Source organism: Botrytis byssoidea, assembly GCF_014898295.1.
Source record: "Botrytis byssoidea strain MUCL 94 chromosome Unknown BBYS_009, whole genome shotgun sequence".
NCBI classification, from domain to species: domain Eukaryota; kingdom Fungi; phylum Ascomycota; class Leotiomycetes; order Helotiales; family Sclerotiniaceae; genus Botrytis; species Botrytis byssoidea.
The window spans coordinates 422,344-442,707 of NW_024065850.1; the positions used below are offsets into that span (position 1 = coordinate 422,344).

Below are 20,364 nucleotides of genomic sequence, written 5' to 3' on the forward strand. Positions count from 1 at the left end.
CTGGGCAGCTGGGCAGGCTGGCAGGTACAGACCCAAAGCTTTTGCCAAGTGGAAAATCCAGTTTGTTTTGCATGATCTCGTGCTGGCAATTATTATTATTAATCATAGCCGAGCCTCATTATCTCACTATCTCATTGTCCCTCAATTCTCTATCAAATTCAAATTTGGAAAGATCAACAGGATGTTCAAGAACGGCTGTAAATGGTAATCGGGTAGGGCTGATGAATGATTTAGTAAGTCTTACCTAGGTAGGTAGGGAAATTACTCTCTAGAAAAGGAAGAATTCATCCTCATTGGCACGTGGCTCCCTCACCAAGATTACCCAGTCCAGTATGGTGTGCGCGGCATAGTAATCTTGGAGCTCAATTACACGATAAACATATTTTATCACATGGTTAAAACAAACATTAACGTCTCTCTCGCCCCTTGTAGGATTGCTTTTCGGTGCATTATCTCTCGCGACAAAGCACAATATACAGCTATTGCACTATTGTCAGCACAAGAGAAGCTACCTAGTAGCTACCTGGGTACCTAGATATTGTGTTTGTACAACATGAAAATCCGCCCACCCCTTGGCAAAAGGAGGCTGAGGTATGGTCCCTCTCGATTTCTATCGAATTTCTAGGCGGCCTTGTGATAATCGCAGAATGAAGTCTCTCACGAGACATTCATTACTCATCATTTTCTAAGACATGCTAGTAACCAAATGTTTGAATGTTTCTTAGGGGCAAAATCCCCGAGTGGTGCTGACAATGCAGGGACGAAACACTGATGCATAAATTGACATCATCATGAGAACAAGTGTTATGGGGAAATGATTTAGGTCTGGGGTTTGTAAACTGATGTTCTTGGCATATCTTAAAAGATTGAATTGTTACTATATCAACGCCGTCGTTACCCTCCTTGCTGTGCCCAAAACGCTGGATTCTTATTTCATTCATCTCGTGATGATTCCGTCATAAATCTGGCTTCTCGAGTCAAGCTGCTCTAATCTTCTCAAATCGTTCAAGCATTCTCTTTGCTGTCGCTTCCTCATCCCAAATATAGGTGACGCTTTTCTCCTGGCTTACGGCATTGGCCCATCTCCAGAAGGCCGGAGCTTTTTCTTCTAAAGTCAAAAGGCTCTTGGGAAGCAAGCCATCATATTTGGTGAAAGCTAAAAGTCGAAGCAGAAATGATCCAACTTGAACCTATAAGGTTCATTAGTATCTGGTGACATCGCCAGAGATATTAGTACTCACTTCTACAAATGTCAGTTTCTCCGAACCTCCAAAAAACGGAGCTGCGTTCTGAACTAAAGGCTCTATCTCCTTCACAATCGCATCTATAGCGTTAGAGGCAGCTTGTTCTCTCTCTTCCGATGATTTCGCTACCCCGGCTTTCATAACATGTGGGGCAACCTTCGAGAAGTAGGTTTCAATGAAGAAGTTGTATCTGGCACGTTGCAATGCACCGCCTTCCTCGCGGCTAGTCTTCTCCAAGTGGGAAGGATGAGAGTCTACCAGGAATTGAGAAATCACTCCAGATTCGGTGATGATCTCTCCATTATAGGAGAGAGCAGGCACGAGACCCCGGGGATTGATGGCCAGATACTCTGGTGTACGTGGAACACTAAGATCGATAATGACAGTTTCAAATTCCAGCCCGAGCTCAGCAAGAGCTATTTGAGAGCGATGGGCCCAAGGACATGCATAGGAAGTATACAGGATTATCTTTGGAGCAGGATGAGAACCCATTTTAAGTTCGACAATTGTTGATTCCCCGTCTGGTGTATCGTGTGTATGAAGGCTTATATGAAAGTCAGGTGGAAGGGCTGGGGTCACGACTAATTCTGCGTCTAAAGATCCTATCGAAAGTGTGAGGGTGGGATGATTGCTTGGAGGAACAAAACGGTGATTAGATTGGGAGATACGAACCTTTTATATGCCACTCTTTCTTCTCAGATTCTTCGGACATGTTATGTTCCGCAGTTTCTCTTTGATAAGGTTTAAGGAAATAGTGCAATTTGATTCGAAATTAAGTAGGGAGGGGTTCATAAATCCCCCTCATTTTGTCAATACTGGGCCAAGTTGCGCAATTGGATTTCTAAGCTTGCGAATGACGGGATAATTACGGTTGTCAAGGAAGACCAGGATAGAAGGGCTGAAAGTACCGAGCCTCCGAACAGGTCAACGTAATGATGAAGGGGTATCAGGATCGTCGTAGAAAGATTGTGCTGTATTAGTAATCCCGTTATACCTGATCAAAACATGCTTCGTGCATTGCAGGTTGAACTTCTAAACATCTTACTTCCATCACTTAACGTTGTTCAAATCTCAACGAAAACAATCACAAGTCAATATTATTAGGAATCTCATGTACCTATGTATCTCATCAACTCGGTGGACATGATATCAGGTATTACAATGGCAACTCCCGACGGTTACTAAGTTGCCGTCTGGCGGTTACCTATCCAGCTACTATCAACTTTTCATTAATTTCCCCTCTTTACCAAGCATTTTATAGAGCTTGATTTCCCAATTCAAATACATACACATGCTCTGTCACTCATTAACTGGTACCTACATCAGACCAGATAAAGCCCGGTGCCATGTTGTCCAGACAAGTTTCCAAGAACCAGATAGCACAGAGCCATCAATGCAATTTCCCGTTAGCCGTGTGATGGCAGCGATACATCGTTACATGATCAAATGCCTTTCTCGTCCTTCTCTGCGTCGTTGTGGGGGTTTATCAAGTGTAACTACCCATGCCTAGGTGCTTGCTGTAGAGGTTATGTGTCGTCACGAATGTGTGAAGTTATTATGAGTGACGGGTACAAAAAATTTCAACGCTTCGGAGATTTCTTTGACAGCTCACTGCATATCTGATTTGCTTTTTGACTCAACCATCTGCCTCGATTTTTGAAAATATTATTTTCAAATTCAGAAGTTTCGTTTGGAAAGAATGGCGTTATCCAAAGCTCAAAGATTGACCGTGGTGATCTGCATATCAACGTCGTTTTTTCTGGCTGAGTTATCAAGTATGTCAACATGAACATTCATCTCGCTTTCGACAGCGGAAGCTAAACGGTGTGACTTTAGTCGGTTTCTACACGAAGTCCCTTGCACTGGTAGCGGATGCCTTTCACTATGTATGTTCTTCCCGATCGTCTAGCAAACTGTTTGCTCTTCCTTTCGCCTACGCCTGATGTTCTTTCTCCTCCGTTCTTGTGGGACTTCATCTGACAGAACTACTCAGCTGAATGATTTGATCGGCTTCATGGTCGCTTTGGCTGCCTTAAGGGTCAGTGATCTGTTGACTATCTTCTCGCTTTCGAACCGAAGATTGACGATGTGCCGCAGGTATCTCAACGTTCTGACTCACCCGATTCTCTCTCCTACGGCTGGCAACGCGCAGAATTATTAGGTGCTTTCTTCAATGGTTGTTTCTTGCTTGCTCTAGGCGTCAGCATAGCACTGCAATCTATCGATCGCTTCGTGTATCTAGAGAGTACGAATCTACCAGCGCTCGGACTTTCAAAGCTAAACGTTTTCTTCTATAGAAGTCAAGAATCCTCAATTAATGCTCATCATTGGCTGTGCCGGGCTCACTTTAAACATTATCAGTGCTGTCTTCCTACACGGTATGTGAAAGTCCTAGAAGTATATGGCTCTCGGCTAACTTTATCAAGACCATGATCATCATGGGCATCATCATGGACATAATCATAGTCATGGGAAAAGACCCATTCCAAGCACCGTCGACATCGAACAAATGAGCTCTGACACGCTATGTGCCACTACGGTGAGCACATCTAGTTTGAGCACTCCAAAGAATCTCAGAGAAGATCGTCACAAGGGTCATTGCCATATGGTTCAACCGTCAAACGGCCGAAGCGAGCCTAGAGATTTAGCGCATCTTGCGGTGATGCTCCATGTTATTATGGACGCAGTAAATAACATAGGAGTAATCATAGCCGCATTGGTTATTTGGTGCACCAAGTATGAAGGAAGATTCTATGCAGATCCAGGCGTGAGCATGGGTATATCATTAATGCTAATCTTCTCCTCTCTTCCAATAAGTATGCTGTTCTTGTACTGTCCTTTTCGTCAACGCATATGTTACTGACTAGTCTAATAGTCAAAAATGCCGGCGCAATAATGCTACAATCGGTTCCATCTGGCATAAACATCAACAATGTCAAGCATGACATTGAAAACATTGCAGGCATCCTATCTATCCATGAGCTACATATATGGAGTTTATGCCAGAGGAAGACAGTCGCTTCAGCCCATATTGTTACGATTGATGCGGATCTGAAATCATTCATGAAGCAAGCCAAGCTTATCAGGGAATGTTTGCATGCATATGGTATCCACAGTGTAACGCTACAAGCTGAAGCATCAAACGGGGTAATCATAAATGGCATAGGTGCGGACGAGAAATGTCAGATGGTTTGCGGAAGTCTATGTGAAGATTTGGCCTGCTGTCCATGAGTGTAGCAGCAGCATGTTACACTATGGAAAGTTCTTGTAACTACTGAAGGCTCCTTTGTCCCAGATTAGAATGAGGGTATGAACCAGTATCTCATTCAAGTAACGATATGTTCACACACGTTGTAAACTAAGAAAAAAATTACGCATTTTCCTTCATATGTCATATTTCACTAATGGTGGCGTTCTAATCGTCTCATTATCCCACCGTCCCATCTTTGACAAAAGTTCGGATGAAACGATTGTGCGAACCAGTTTTGCGAACCATTGTACATGTGAGATTGAAACGATTGATACAACTGATGTGCACACATGAATTCTATGATCCGCCCCACATGTCTTGTTATTCTTCCATCTAGGCAAACGTACTTATCGCCATGTGCTTACCCCACAATTTCCGATAAGAAAATCCCATGAGTTTCCCCTCCAATTTTTTCTTCCCAAGTTCCACCACCCTTTCAAACCTCATATCAATCACCCAGCTCTCAAAATGAAAAATGAAGAACTCTCCGATGATGCGCCCGCATCTGCGCCCGCGCCGGTACCAGGTCAAGACTTTGATCTCCTCGCGCAAGCCATGTCCTCCGCCTTCCCCGGCTTTGCACCTTCCAACTCTGACCCCTCCTCCACAACTCCCTCTCTCCCCCCTTCCCTCGCCTCCCTGCGCGATAAATCCGGTCCCGAAATTCTCGCTTCTCTGAACTCCACTCCCCTGTTCATGACCGAACTCGAGGAAAACGACGAACTAGAAGCTTTCAAGGCATTGGCCTATGAAGGTACACCGTTAGAAATCGCTTCCAATTTCAAGGAGCAGGGAAATGACAGCTTCAAGGAGAAGAGATTAGCAGATGCAAAGGAGTTTTATACGAAGGGTGTGAATATTTTATTGGCTGAAGTGAGGAGGAGACAGAGAGGCGAGAAAAGGTCTGGAGATGTGCCGGAAGAGAAGGAGGATGAGATTGTGGAGGAGGTCAAAATACTTGAGGTGTTGCTTGTGAACAGGGCGATGGCGCATTTGGGACTGAAGAACTATAGGAGTTGTGTGTTTGATTGTGGAGCGGTGTTGAGGATCAATAATAAAAACACCAAGGCGTTTTATCGAAGTGCGAAAGCCCTACTGGCTTTGGGAAGGATAAAGGAAGCGGATGATGCATGTGCAAGGGGGTTGGAATTAGCGGCGGATGACAAAGCACTATTAGCTTTGGCTGGAGAGATTATGAAGAAGAATGAGGAGATTGAAACGAAGAGGAAGAAGGAGGTTGAACGGCTGGTGAGGGAGAAGAATATAGAGAAGATATTGAAAACGTCATTGGCGGCGAGGGAAATCACTCTACGGATGACGGATAAACCACCAGAGATGGAGGATGCGAAGATCGAATTAGTGCCCGATCCATTGGATCCAATCAATTCGACTTTATCCTTCCCAGCTCTCCTACTATACCCTCTTGCAGCAGAATCGGATTTCATCAAGTCGTTTAATGAGATGGATACTGTGGGACAACATCTGGAATACATATTACCACTTCCATGGGACGTTAAAGGTGAATATAGAGATGAAAAGGCGGTGGAGTGCTACGTGGAAAAGAAGAAGGGCTCTTTGATTAAGGTAGGCAGAAAAGTTACACTATTGAAGGTCTTAAATGGTGGAGAAGTGGTGGATGGTGTTGTGAGCATTTATGTTGTGCCGAAGCAGAAAGCAGCGGGATGGATAGAAGAATGGAAAAGGAAGAATGTGGTAGCAAAATAAATGATATCCTCGAGTGAACTCGTTAAAAAAGTTCCTTGTTATAGTTTCTCAACATTTGCAGCATTGTGTGAGTGAGGACTTTGACAGAACTATGTCTCTCGAGTTCATGTGTGAAACTACACCGCCGCAATGACACTGCATATCCTACATGTCAAAAATCACGATCATCACAATTTTCAATTACCATAAGAGACGCAACCATAGATATCAAAATACATAGCAATTTAAATGCATCAACCCACAACATATAAGTACATACAATGCAAAGCTGCTACCCTAAATACGAACAACCTTCTTTCCCCCCGGCATTTAACTCTTTTTCTACTCCCCTCTATCAACCATCCACTCATTTAATCACTTTAGCCACACCAACTTAGCCAAACTAGGCAAACCAGTTCCTCTCTACTCTAATCCCCATACCTCCTCTAATATTTTTCCCTACTACTAATTCCCCGTATCACCTCAACCTACCGAATATGAAATGAAGCATGAAACTTCCGAGACGAAAAAAGAATCAAAAAATCAAAAACAAGATGAGCAAACCATGTATGCACGCAGGAGAAAAAGAAAAGAAAATGATTTGAGCAAATCTGACACGATCTGATCAGGTCAACCGACAAGTGCTCATGTATGAACCACCCACTCGATGGTATTCATCCCAGCTCGACTCATCCAGCACAAAATTGAAGATGAAGATAGACCCTGAGAAATCACCTTTGAGAAGCTCTCTCTCACATACTAAGCGCTCTCCTTCTCTTAACCCGCGGCCCATCGCTATCGCCCTCTTCTTTGATCCACTTCGCGCTCCCCATCAACGGTGTGCCTACGGTGGATACACTGGGTAGAGAAGGTAATGCAGCACCTGCTTCACCATCCTTAACACTAAGTTTCATCAAGAGCCAAGCTGCCTTCTTTTCATCACCAGCTGCATTTGTGATATGATCTCCCGAAATTTCTTCTCTCGCACTTGTAGTACGCTGATGGTTTTGCACTATGTTTGTTGCATGCGCGCGGGGACCAAAGGTAATGGTTCTATCGTTGCCGATAGGACTCTTTTCATCGCCAGTAGCACTAGCGCTTTCTTCACCATCGTATTCTTCGTCTGTGGGATGAGGACGGTGGATATCTCGTTCTCGTTCTCTATCTCTTGAATCAGAGATATTTCCATCTAGTTCTTCTGCGTGTCGCTTGGCTCTCCAGCTAGCTGTCATGTCGGCGAGTCCGCCTATACTTCGCGGAATGGCACTTAACCATGGGTTTGTACCGTTGTGTGCAATGACCATAGCACCGTTCACACTCATGTGTGGGCTCATCAATTTATGATTATGAGTATGACCATAATAAAGACCTTGATTGTGTCCCAGACCATGATCACTTATCCCCATTCCCATCCCGGAGATGTTGATCTCGGCATTAGCGGAATGAGAATTGATGTTCTGATGCTGACGATGACTCATTGCATTTGACAAGGAATGCGAAGGTCCGCTCGGGAGATACGATCTCGCATGGATACCCCAATTTGCACCCGTAAGACCGGATGTAGGAGTTACTGGCGAGCAAAAGTATGCAGCATCACCACTTGATGTCTCGCTCGCAGCATCATGATCAGTACTGCTTTCCGCATAAGGACTCTCACCGCCATAAGTTCTTTTGAGTCTCAGTCTTCGTTCGAGATGACTGCTTGAACTTGTTGGGGGCGTCATGGTGTTTGTGCGAATGAGATAATTAGAGCTTTGCTGTTGGGGGCTAGCGGAGTCGCGAGGTGTAACATTAGTGGAAGATTTGGGGGTGAAGGATGTGTAGTGGAGACGATAAGATTCGGCTTCCGCGGTGGCGGCACGGATTATGTTGGGGTCGATTACCATACGGCCATGTTCTGGAGCGTCGGGTGAAACACACTGAGATGGGAAGGAGGGACCAAAGATAGGAATCAAAGCTGGAGCGATGTGGGAGCAAAAGGTGGTGCAAACGGCGAGAGCGCAGGAATATGGCATCCAGTAACCTGGAACAGAATCAGTATTGGAGTCTCGACTAGTTTTTATTCTTGCATTGTGATGATAATAGAACAACTCTAAAATGTTCGAAAGAAAGAAATAAAATCATGCATTCGACACTGATTATTGATGAAATCAAGACGAGAGACGATGACAACATACCTTGGGCTGCTAAAGCGCCACCAGTGATGCTGTGTGTGATTTCCTTTAGGCCTGGGTTCATCCCGAGCATTTTGGCCGGAGTCGTCTGTAGATGATCAGATGAAATTAGCCATCTTGGGCACACGCAGCCTAATGAATGAAGCTTGCTTACCTTGGAATATTTACAACATTTGAAGAAAGGAGTGATGCGAACGAGCCCAACATTATAATCCCACATAACAGTGTACACTCTATCTTCACCAGGAAGTTTAAATGTGTACTGAAATACTGCAAGCAAAAAGTCAACTCTGGTAAGCTTATCGGAAAGAGTCAGCTTTGCATAGATAGAAGCGTACCTTCGAAGCTCTCTCGACCAGTCTTTTCCAAGAAGTTCTTTTTTTCGCTATTATAAGGGATATGGCGGCAATAATCTTGAATCTTACCAAGTGGATACACTTGGAATTTTGAGACTTCTCGCATATTCTCCTCGCTCAGATGTTCAAACGGTGGAAAATTTACATCGCCCTTAATCTTAGTACCCTTGGCGAAAACTGCGCCGTCCTTAGCCATCTTTTGTTTCTTGATGGACGAGGATTGAATGGGTAGTAGGGTATGCCCATAAGAGGGCGATGAGGTACAAAGCGACGATGGAGGACTTGATGATATTCGAGTGCTTCGCGGTTCTGACTTAGCAGGATTGAGTAGCGATGCTACGGAGAGCATAGTGGGCGGTGAGTGGTGGAAATGAGTTCAACAGAATCTTGTTTCCTCTAAATCTGCAGGCTGAATGCCTCTTTTTTGGAAAGCGAATGAATTCTCTAACAGAAATGAGGGCTAGGAATTTCCAAGATTTCTCGGTACAGTAAATGAAAAAATTAGTGTTTGAATCTGGCAAACAGGAAAACGGTAATGGACTGTTCTTGGATCCTTATGAAGAGATTTGAAGCACAATAATGAACGAGCTTCAACGGCTTCACTTTCGTCGGTGTCAACTAACGATGCAGTTCCTGCAGTCCAAGGATGGATGTCTTTGGACCAAATCGGTATTCTCGAACTGGAGGCAGTCTTTGTTGGCAGTTGTCTGAGAATCAACCAGTAGAATATCAATCGTCCGTTTGTTGGTGCCCACCGCTCTTCCAAAGCTCGAAAATAAGAGGCATCCACTTAGCAATTGCAGACTCCGGGGTAAGTTGGGCAGGGATGGCCTACTTGGTTTCCCAACAAGGCGAAGGAAATGAATTCTTTCAATTTTCTACAGCTTCAAGGCGTGTGATTTTCCTTGAATTGACAAAGACCGAGATAACGAGACCATAAATCCAAACGACATTTAAGAAGCTTCTATTCAGATTCGGCGCTCCCGTGCCCGTCAACATAAAAAGCCAACACGGCCACCAAGCATCCCGCATATGAATTGCAGAGCATATCGAGGCAAGACGTTTCACTACACTAAGAAAAAAGCAATATTTACCGACTTCAGTACCATCAATTCGGCTGCGTGACTGCACAGGGGTGGCAAGCCAGGCTGATCAATTAAGTTTGACAACAACAAATATTGTGCTACAGCCCGATCGGGAACATGGCTTGTTTGAATGTGGATAGCAAAAAGGTTGCTGGACGTATCTGCTGGCCGAGATGTCTTGGGCCGGGTGCCCGCAGTACTTGCGGATGATTTACAGTAAGTGAAAGCCACAATTTCATAGATAGACAAAGAAATCCATCCACCATGAGTGGCACTATCTAAAGTAAGATTGCTTGACTCGATGCACGTGAACAACACATCTTCTATCTGTGTCTCTGTCGGAAAGTAGAGATGCTAGAGAATTAACATATCAATTTCATGAGTATCAAAATTTGAATTTGGAAAGTGGGTACCATCCATCACTATCACTTTTCATAATCTTCATTGAGAAACACCTCGTTAGAGATGCTTTAAATAAACATCATGTCCCCATCCGCCATTATCACATCAAAGCAAATTTCACCCTCTTCCCTAGGAACTTCTTCTACGGGCCTTCGAGAATTAAATGAGAAAAAATACTCTGATCACACAACTAATGCGAGGACTAGTACTGCAGCTGTCACTTGGAAAGCATGGTAAAGTCTACGGGAATATGCAGGTAAGCGTAAAGCCGGAATGCGTGTTTGGCTGCTCTACTGCTCCAACTTGGTGATGGAAATGGTCATTAGTGTGCACGTCATAAAGACATGGCAACTAGGCTGGCATTTGTGGAGATTTCTACCTCAATAGATGTGATGGCATGTAGCAAGCTAGAGAGAGAAAGCAGAAAGATGCAAAACAAACACGAAAGCCAGGATTTGGTGACAAAGAAACTGATGTCTGAAATGACCCTTGCAGTATGGTAGGTAGCCTTATTCAATGTGCAATTTCTGAGATGCTACCATACCCATACACCCTCGAGTCGCAGTTGCTAAGACAATGCCAGTGCGGGTGACCCAAATTGGATGAAAGGTGCAGCCACCCGTCGACTTTGTCGTAAAACGCCTTGCCATAGGTCAACCACGTTGTCGCCAATGCACCTGGACAAACGAAGAAGAAGGGTAGGTTTAATGAGAGAAAACGATAGGACAACATGCGCCTTATGCAAGTCATTACGCCTATTTGTGATGCTCACAACCCCTGGAAGAGACTCGACGAGATCTTCATGCAATGAAAGAAGAAGGCAGGGACACCTTTACTTCGATGCACTTTGTGAGACCGAATCGCTTCTCCCTCATTTTATTTCCTTCGGGCCTTCGGTTTCAAAATTTACCTGGCTTTATACAGAATTTGAATCAAAAATCAAACACATCTATCTGGTCAGAACCCTCTTGCATACAAATTTTTCCGATTTGCAAGCAATATTCCTTGGCCATCATAGCATTAAGAAGAATAGAAATAGAGCCAATACCCAGTTACCCTACTATACGATACGATGCACTCCGCTAATGAGGGTCAGTCCTACCTGTACGGTCCTGCCTCCCAAGCTATACCGGATGATCTTCTGACAGCCGTTGGAGTTTCAGATCGTGGAGAACGCGTGGGTACAATAAACCTAGATACACCAGATCCATTTTAAGGAATTGGTATAACGCAACGGGAGGAAGATGTCGGCAGCATGCATTATTCGCATCGGAAACATCTTTCTCAACGTGAAATTTCTGTTTGAAGTAACGCAAGAGGTGAGTCTTCCGATGTCAAAGTTTTAATTGAGTAGTACGAATCATGAAAGAAGATCCTGTACTGTACCTCTACAGTTTCTTTGTCGCTCGCTCGCTTTTTCCTCTCTGCGTGCATTGAATCTCTCTCTCTCTCTCCCTCTCGCGTTATCTTCTCGCCTGGGATTTCTCAAATAACTGTAGCAACGGATCAAACTTTTCGGATATTTTTTTTTGTTTTCGCGATATCTATCGTAACATTGCAATACAGGGCGAAGGTTAGGTAAATAAGCCAGTACAGTAGAGAGCACAGTGTACAGTACTTTATTTTGTATGACACCAGATATTTGCGAGTGATGGGAGGAAGAGAGAGAGAGGAAAGGATCCAGACGAAAGGCCAAGTGCATATTGAGAGAAACAGCAAAAAGATCAAAAATAACAGACGAACATGGCGAAGTAAATCCATTGGCCCACTATTGTATGGAATTATATCGTATGCGTTGGGATACATCTACTCTGCAGGTAGGTAAAACCTTGAGTAGGTAATGTACAGAGTGTAAATTTATCATTGGAAGAATTTAGAGCTTATAATTGGTTAGTCTATTTATGGTTAGCCTAAGAGCTACCCTTCAGCAGGCCTTACTACATTGGTACTAGCTCTTCTCGAGACGCGATTTACCAATGTTTATTTACTTTTTTGAAATTCACACAGATCACATACAACGACAAAGATCAAGGGGAAGTTTTCCTTTGGTCATACACTCTTTCTTCAACTTCACCGTTTGATCATATTCTTGCTTACTTATTTTTTGATCAAGTCGTTCTCTAGAAAAAAGTTAAGAGAAGTTGGTCTACTTATAAGGTATTCTATTTATTGTACTACCATTCTCTTACCTCGGACTTTTTCATATTTTGAGGAACAATTTGTTTCTCCTTAATTCATCATGGGCGACGACTCGATGAGTGATGTTCCAAGCTTCCATATGTCGGACGATGAGTCTGATAACTTTGCTCCCACAGTGGTATGTTGTTCCAATCCCTTTTCAGTTACACAAAATGCACTGCCCGGCAAACACCATCTTCAGCATTAAACTGACCTTTACAATCTAGAAAGCTAAAGCAAAGACTACTGTAAAAAAACCTGCAGCCCAAAAAGCGAAAGCAAAAACAACCAAGGAGCCAAAAAACCCCAAAGCCCCGAAAACGACCAAGGCTACAAAAACCACAAAGAACATACAAACAACCCTCAATATGGCTCCCAAGAAGCGGGCGAGGTCAGGGAGCGACGATGAAGACCAGCAATCAGATAATGACTCATCCAATGATGCGTCGCAGTTGTCCAATACCCCGCCAAATGCGAAGAAGCAGAAGAAAGCCCCAGCCGCCAAAAGACAGGGTACTGAAGCTCTGCACGATGTCGAGAACGAAAGTATACTGGAAATAGAGCCTAAACCCAAGAAGACGAAAACCTCAACGGAACAGTACCAGAAACTCACTCAACTTGAGCACATCATCAAGCGTCCAGATACATATATTGGCTCCGTTGAGAAGACGGAGCAGACTATGTGGGTATTCAATTCCGAGAATAAGGAGATGGAGCTGCGAAAGGTTACATTTGTGCCTGGTCTTTACAAGATCTTTGACGAGATCATGGTCAATGCCGCAGATAACAAACAAAATGACCCCAACATGAAGAACATAAAAGTGGTCGTGGATCGTGAGAAGGGTGAAATTAGTGTTGAGAACGATGGTAGAGGTATTCCCGTTGAAATCCACGAGGTAAGTCATTGAGTCGCCCTTCATTTTTTCTATATTTCCCATGATAATTATACATGTGTTTCATTCACCACTCACATAACCCTTCGGGATGTCGATCCAAGCAAATACCTTTCTTTTTTCAGGATGGACACACGAATACGCTCCGCCTTTGAATGTTTACAAGTACTGACTTCTTGTCTAGAAAGAGAAGATTTACATTCCAGAGATGATCTTTGGACATCTCCTTACTGGTTCCAACTACGATGATGACGAAGCCAAAACAACTGGTGGTCGTAATGGTTACGGAGCAAAACTTTGTAACATTTTCAGTACGGAGTTCACGTTGGAAACACAAGATTCCAATAGCGGCAAGAGGTACAAGCAAACTTGGACAGACAACATGAGCAAGATGGGCAAGGCGAGAATCTCGTCTAGCAAGAATGCCGATTTTACCAGAGTTACCTTTACTCCCGATTGGACAAAATTTAAGATGACGGGAATTGATGACGATTTTGAGGCTATGGTAAAGCGCCGAGTGTACGACATGGCTGGAACTGTCAAAGGCGTCAAGGTTTACCTCAATGGAACACAAATCAAGCTTGACTTCAAAAAGTACATCGAAATGTACGCCAAGGCAATCAATAAGGAACGCGGTTCTGATGATTCCAGCGCAAACACTGTTATAGTCGAGGATTCCAAAGGCCATCCGAAATGGGAAGTCGGGTTCGCTGTTTCCGATGGTTCTTTTCAACAAGTCTCATTTGTCAATTCAATTGCTACAACTTCTGGTGGAACCCATGTCAATTATATCGCCGACCAGATTTGCGACAAATTATTAGAGGTCGTTAAGAAGAGGAATCCTAAAGGTGCACTCTTGAAGGCCAATCAAGTTCGCAATCATATCTTCTTGTTTGTCAATTGTCTGATTACAAACCCTGCCTTTACCTCCCAAACAAAAGAGCAATTGACTACGAGAAAACCACAATTCGGGTCAAAATGCGTCTTAACAGAGGATTTCCTGAAGAAGATTGGCAAGACTGAAGCGGTAGAAAATATTCTCAATTTTGCAGCAAAGAAGGCCGATCTGGAGCTGGCAAAGAGTGATGGAAATAGACGTTCGCGCATGAATAATCCCAAACTTGTGGATGCAAATTTGGCGGGAACAAAGCGTGGTCATGAATGTACTCTAATTCTCACCGAAGGTGACTCTGCAAAAGGTCTTGCAGTTGCTGGTCGAGCGGTTCTCGATCCAGATCGCATTGGCGTCTTCCCTCTTCGTGGAAAGCTGCTCAATGTGCGTGATGCCTCACACGACCAAATTGCAAAGAACGCTGAGATTCAGAACATTAAACAATTCTTGGGGTTGAAGCACAAAACCACTTACAAGGACACTTTAGGGCTTCGATACGGTCATCTGATGATCATGGCAGATCAAGATCACGATGGTAGTCATATCAAAGGATTGTTGATCAACTTTTTACAAGTACAATACCCCAGTTTACTGAAGTTGCCAGAGTTCTTCCGAGAGTTCATCACTCCGATTGTCAAAGTATGGAAAGGACCAAACCCTAATAAGCCTACCAACTTACGATCCTTTTTCACCATGCCCGAATACGAAGAATGGAAGGAGGCTAACAATAACGACAAATCATGGAAACATAAGTACTATAAGGGTCTGGGTACGAGCAAACCTGAAGATGCGCAAATATATTTCAGTAATCTCGATGTGCATCTGAGAGAATTCGAAACCATTAAACCAGAAGAAGAAGAGATGTTAGATCTTGCTTTCTCAAAGAAGAAAGCAGATTCTCGTAAGACATGGTTAGGAAACTTTGTACCTGGTACCTATCTGGACCACACTGATAAAATGCTCACCTATGACAATTTCATCAATAAGGAGTTGATTCTATTTAGTATGGCGGACAATATGCGTTCCATACCTTCCGTCATCGATGGTCTCAAGCCTGGACAACGGAAAGTCATGTATGCTTGCTTCAAGCGGAACCTCATAAACGATATGAAGGTTGTGGAACTTGCTGGTTATGTCAGTCAGATTTCCGCCTATCATCACGGTGAAGCTTCAATGCAAATGACCATTGTTGGCCTTGCGCAGAACTTTGTTGGTTCCAATAACGTCAATTGTCTTGAGCCAAGTGGAAATTTCGGTAGTAGACTTCAAGGTGGCAGTGATTCTGCTAGCGCCCGTTACATTTTCACGAGACTATCACCATTTGCCAGAAGAGTCTACTCCGCTCTCGATGACCCCGTCCTTGAATATAATATCGATGATGGTAAATCGATTGAGCCTGTTACCTACTTCCCTGTCGTTCCCATGGTTCTGATTAACGGCGCAGAGGGTATTGGTACTGGTTGGAGTACAAATATTCCAAACTACCATCCCGTGGAAGTTGTGAACAACTTGAAGCGTCGCATGGGTCGTCTAGATGACAGTGGTGAAGAGAAACCTTTTGAAACAATGATGCCGTGGTTCCGTGGATGGAAGGGTACTGCTGAGCCTGCTGGTCCAGATCGCTACAAGTTCAATGGTATTATTCGAGAAACTGGCGATACCGAGGTTGAGATTACGGAGTTGCCTATTCGAATGTGGACCGATGACTTCAAAGCTAAACTCGAAGAGATTATCAAGGCCGAAAAGGTCCCATCGTTCATCAAAGATTACAAGGAATTCAACGATCACAAAAACGTGCATATGATCATCCAGATGGATGACAAACATATGAAGGAAGCCTTAAAAGAAGGTCTTGCCGAAAAGTTCAAGCTGAATAAAACTGTCGCAACCTCCAATTTGGTGGCCTTTGATCATAGGGGCCAGATTCGTAAATACGACAAAGTTGAGGAGATTCTCGAGGAGTTTTACGAGCAGCGCTTAAAGATGTACACTGTTCGTAAAGCACATTGGATGAAGAAACTCAATGTGGAGTATCGCAAGCTCACCAATCAAGCTCGATTCGTTACTGAAATCATTGAGAACAAGTTAATTGTCTCGAAGAAGAAGAAGCCAGTCCTTGTTGCAGAGCTTCGAAAGCGCGGCTACGAAGGATTCCCAAAGATTACCGACGCGAAGAAAGCTGGCGAGAATGATGATGTGGTTGAAAATGAAGAAGAGGTTACCGCTGATGAAGACGCTGGAGCTAGGGATTATGATTATCTTCTTGGCGTAAGCAACCTCATATTAACTGTGCTATTACATACTGACTTTTCACTAGCTACCAATTTGGTCTCTCACCCAAGAACGCGTCGACAAATTAAATAAACAGATGTATGATAAGAAAGATGAGATTGACACACTCGACAAGCTCAGCGAAAAAGACTTGTGGTGTGAAGATCTTGATGCATTTGTCCTGGAGTGGGAAGACCAACTCAAACAAGATGCGGAGATCACTAAGACTATCCGCAATACAAACCGACGTCGTTCAAACAAGATTGGAGCCGGTGGAAAGCCTATTGGAAAAGGTCGAGTAAAGAAGGAAGATGAAGAATTTACTGTTGGTGCAAAGAAAAAGGCTCCGGCTAAGCCATTGAAGGCAGATCCAACAAAGGGAGTTACAAAGGTGCAGAACAAGCCTCATCAAGGATTTGCAGATATGTTCTCTAACAAGCCCAAACCAAAGTCTGTTGGTCGCTTCGATGGCGGTGACGATTCGGGGATGTCTGATGATGATTTTGCAGCATTGGCAGCACCCGAAGCTGATGGACCCAAGCTTGATGCTGGTACTGGACGAAGCAAGCGTGTAGCCGCAAGCGCACCAAAGAAATGGATAGTGGATGACGATGACGAAAATGAGAGCGATGACGATAACCTTCTCGGTGATATTGATAACATGGTCAAGGGTATTGGTGGCAACGATAAACAAGATGCTGTGACGGGAAATTCAAGACTCTCTTTGTTTGCAATGTCAACAAGTAATGGCGACAGACCTAGCAGTAGCACGGGTTTACCTAAGCAAAAGTCTAAGCCGAGCAAGGTCGTCGACCTTTCCGAAGATGAAACCAACTATGAAATGCTTGCTAGAAGTTCCCCTCAAAAACCTCCAGGCAAAGACGAAGTTGATGGTTTCTTGTCTTCTGATGATGACGTTATTCCGGTCGCCTCCAAGAAAGCTCCTGTTCAAAAAGCAAAGGCAACGAAAGAAACATCGAAGCTGAAGAAAGCCCCAGTTGCTAAAAAACCCATTGCAGAGGCTGAGTCAAAGCCTGCTTCTCATTCACCCGCTGCGAAGGCATATGCAGCGAAACAAAACCGTCTACAGCAAATTTCCAAAACAATCGGTTACAACGAGGATAATAGTGAGGATGAGGATATGGAAGAAGCCCCACCACTGCCAGCAAAGCCTGGTGCCAAAGGTAGACCAGCCAGTTCTAAGGCGACTGCGACTAAATATGCCCTCAGTGACGATTCAGACGAAGACGTTGAAATGGAAGATGCTGCACCACCCAGAAAAGGTACTAATGGTAAGGCTGCTTCCAAACCAGCTTATATCAGCGATGATGAAGATGAGTCCATTGCCCCTCTCCCCAAACGAGGGGCCAAACCAAAAACTGTGCCCAATAAGTCCGCACTTAGCGATGACGAGGACGACTCCATTGCCCCCCCTACGAAGCGAGGCACTACGTCTAAAGCCGCTTCCAAGAAGTCTGTCGTTAGTGATGACGATGATGAGGATGAGTCAATCGCTCCTCCTCCCAAACGTTCCACAAGTTCGAAGCCTGCACCTAAGAAGCAAGTGAAGCCAGTCGTTAAAGATGATGAGGATGAAGAGGAAGATGAGCTGGAATCTCCACCCAAACCAGCTGCGCGCGGAGGCCGTCGTCCAGCAAGACAAGCCGCCGCTGCCAAGACGAAGAAGCCAGTTTATACCATCGATTCGGAAGATTCGAATGACGACGACGATGATGTTGATGAGTCCGCATTGGTGGAAGATGACGAAAGCGAGGATGACTTCAGCGAGTGAATGGATGACATGTTTTCTATGTTCCGGCGTTTATGGGTGGGATATTCAACTCGTCACTGTGATTTAGTCTTCTAGGAAAGACTGTTATGCGGAATGGTTTCTTGCCTTAGGATATCAAATTGTGCGTCAAAGGATTTTGTGTGCAAGCAAATGGGATCGGTTTCCCACTACACTCTTTTAGTAGACCATTTGTATGCGTGTAGTATTTGATCAATACATAGGTAGACAATTATGAAATACATCTTTCTTTGTAAAAACAAAAATACGAGCAATTGTTGAGGAGTGAAGATCTTTGATGATTGTGATGTGTGGTGATCAATATTGTTTTGTAAGGATGCTTTCAATGGTTTGACACTGGCAGACGTGATCAGCATTTATTTTTAGATGATTATAGCATAAGAATAATAAGTAAGCATAGCATAACAGGTATCAATCATTCCTTGCCTTTCGTACCATCCTAACTCTTTCTATGGATGAGGTAGGTAACATTATCTGACCTTATATGCCACGGTGACCTTGAATAAAGAATTATTTCACCAACATAGAATTATACAATCAATCAATTATGTGAGTAACTACCACCTACGTATTTCTTAATCATTGGTGCAATTGGAAGTCTAGGATCCGAGATTATTTTATTCCTTAGGTAATCTTATTAGTATATACGATATATATATATTTACACTAAAGGTATTCTGTGAATATTAATCTGGCCCCCAAATAAATTGATCAAGTACCGACAACGAACTATCCTATCTATCTATCTCTCCATCCTCTTTTGATAGATGTCTGTCCGTTCTGTCAGACATCCCACCATCCCAGACCCGTTTTATCCAAGAGGTCAGAGACAAGAGACAAGAGACCAGAGGCAAAGAAAGTGAATCCCGAATCCCAAATTTCAGAGAGAGTCAGTCCAGACTGAAAGTGCCATTTTATTGACTCTATTTGGTCTGTACTCCACTAGGTTATTTGCTCTAGAATTCTTAAGGTAGGTTCTACCGTCGCGCTAGTGGGTGCTAGATGGGACTATGACTAAAGGAGAAGAGGTTAGTTCAGGGGTAAGTGGTTAGTGGTAAGTGGATGGGGATGTGGATGTGGATGTGGATGTGGATGTGGATGTGGATGTGGATGTGGATGATTGGGTAACGCCTATCATTGATGTGATGTGGTGGTTAGTACTAGTTTAGCCTTGAAGTGGATCGGAATGGATGATTGGGGTGAGGGAGGCGATTGAGATGGGAGAGGTGAGGGAGGTGAGGGAGGTATGAAATGTGTGAGATGAGTGAGATGAGTGAACAAATGGACATAACTGAGATAGATACTTAGGATGTTCCTAATCCTGATATCGCTATCTACTATCATACTTTGTACATGCCTCCATGGTCCATGGCTAGCATTGTCAGATATGAATGAGATCACTAAACCTAATCTCTTCTAGCCGTCTATGATGTATCTCTCTGGGGAGATGATTGGACGGAGGTGAAGTGAGAAGTATGATATGATGTGACATGGACCATGGTGGGTGGATAGATAAATAATCGATGCTGTACTCTGACTCTGTGGATGCATGTGTCTGCAGGCGTGTCTGCACAAAAGCAGCAGAAGAGTTACATTTCCCCTGAAATTTATGCTTCAACCCCCTTAATGCTTGTTTTCTTGCTCTTCTTAGCCAATGGCTCATTCCACTTTTCCCAGATATCCTGGTCGTGCAAAAGTTGGGTAACTTGGCTTGAAGGGGGGGGAATTGATTCGTCCTTACGATACTTCATTAAGCTTCCCTCAATTTCATCCATGGTGAAATTTGGATTCAATATCTACCTATTTGTTACCTACCTTCCTCTACTCCGTTCACTTGTAGAGACTCAAGAGGAGTCAAGAGTCAAGAGTCAAGAGTCAAGAGTAGAAAAAGATGTGCAAATTACCCATCGACCTATGATCTTTCACCAATCACCCCCCATCCCCCCCCCCCCCCCCCTCCAAATTACTTTTGAGCTATCTCACCGCTGCATCCATCTGCATCCATCTGCATCCATCCTGGCAAATTCCTATCGACTCCTTCCCCATCCTTTTCATCATACTCTGACTACTATCTCTCACTACACTAACTCGACTAACACTATATG

General features: G+C 43.9%; 5 protein-coding genes across 5 annotated transcripts; 3 read left to right on the plus strand and 2 right to left on the minus strand.

The window, feature by feature from the left end:
- Positions 1-977: 977 nt before the first annotated feature.
- On the minus strand, positions 978-1,956 carry EAE97_005277 (uncharacterized protein; the record flags this gene model as incomplete). The annotated part of the gene is made up of 3 exons (XM_038875789.1): positions 978-1,190; positions 1,242-1,846; positions 1,917-1,956. The coding sequence occupies 3 exons, from the start codon at positions 1,954-1,956 to the stop codon at positions 978-980; spliced, it is 858 nt and encodes a 285-aa protein (XP_038733126.1).
- Positions 1,957-2,943: 987 nt separating this feature from the next.
- EAE97_005278 (uncharacterized protein) lies at positions 2,944-4,475 on the plus strand (the record flags this gene model as incomplete). Its single annotated transcript, XM_038875790.1, has 7 exons — positions 2,944-3,019; positions 3,081-3,130; positions 3,238-3,282; positions 3,342-3,489; positions 3,542-3,622; positions 3,671-4,060; positions 4,120-4,475. 7 exons carry the CDS (start codon positions 2,944-2,946, stop codon positions 4,473-4,475), a joined length of 1,146 nt encoding a protein of 381 aa, XP_038733127.1.
- Positions 4,476-4,962: 487 nt separating this feature from the next.
- EAE97_005279 (uncharacterized protein) lies at positions 4,963-6,219 on the plus strand (the record flags this gene model as incomplete). The annotated part of the gene is made up of 1 exon (XM_038875791.1): positions 4,963-6,219. One exon carries the CDS (start codon positions 4,963-4,965, stop codon positions 6,217-6,219), a length of 1,257 nt encoding a protein of 418 aa, XP_038733128.1.
- Positions 6,220-6,950: 731 nt separating this feature from the next.
- On the minus strand, positions 6,951-9,077 carry EAE97_005280 (uncharacterized protein; the record flags this gene model as incomplete). Its single annotated transcript, XM_038875792.1, has 4 exons — positions 6,951-8,221; positions 8,376-8,460; positions 8,527-8,642; positions 8,711-9,077. The coding sequence occupies 4 exons, from the start codon at positions 9,075-9,077 to the stop codon at positions 6,951-6,953; spliced, it is 1,839 nt and encodes a 612-aa protein (XP_038733129.1).
- Positions 9,078-12,454: 3,377 nt separating this feature from the next.
- Positions 12,455-18,241, plus strand: EAE97_005281 (uncharacterized protein; the record flags this gene model as incomplete). Its single annotated transcript, XM_038875793.1, has 4 exons — positions 12,455-12,532; positions 12,621-13,289; positions 13,471-16,446; positions 16,496-18,241. The coding sequence occupies 4 exons, from the start codon at positions 12,455-12,457 to the stop codon at positions 18,239-18,241; spliced, it is 5,469 nt and encodes a 1,822-aa protein (XP_038733130.1).
- Positions 18,242-20,364: the final 2,123 nt, after the last annotated feature.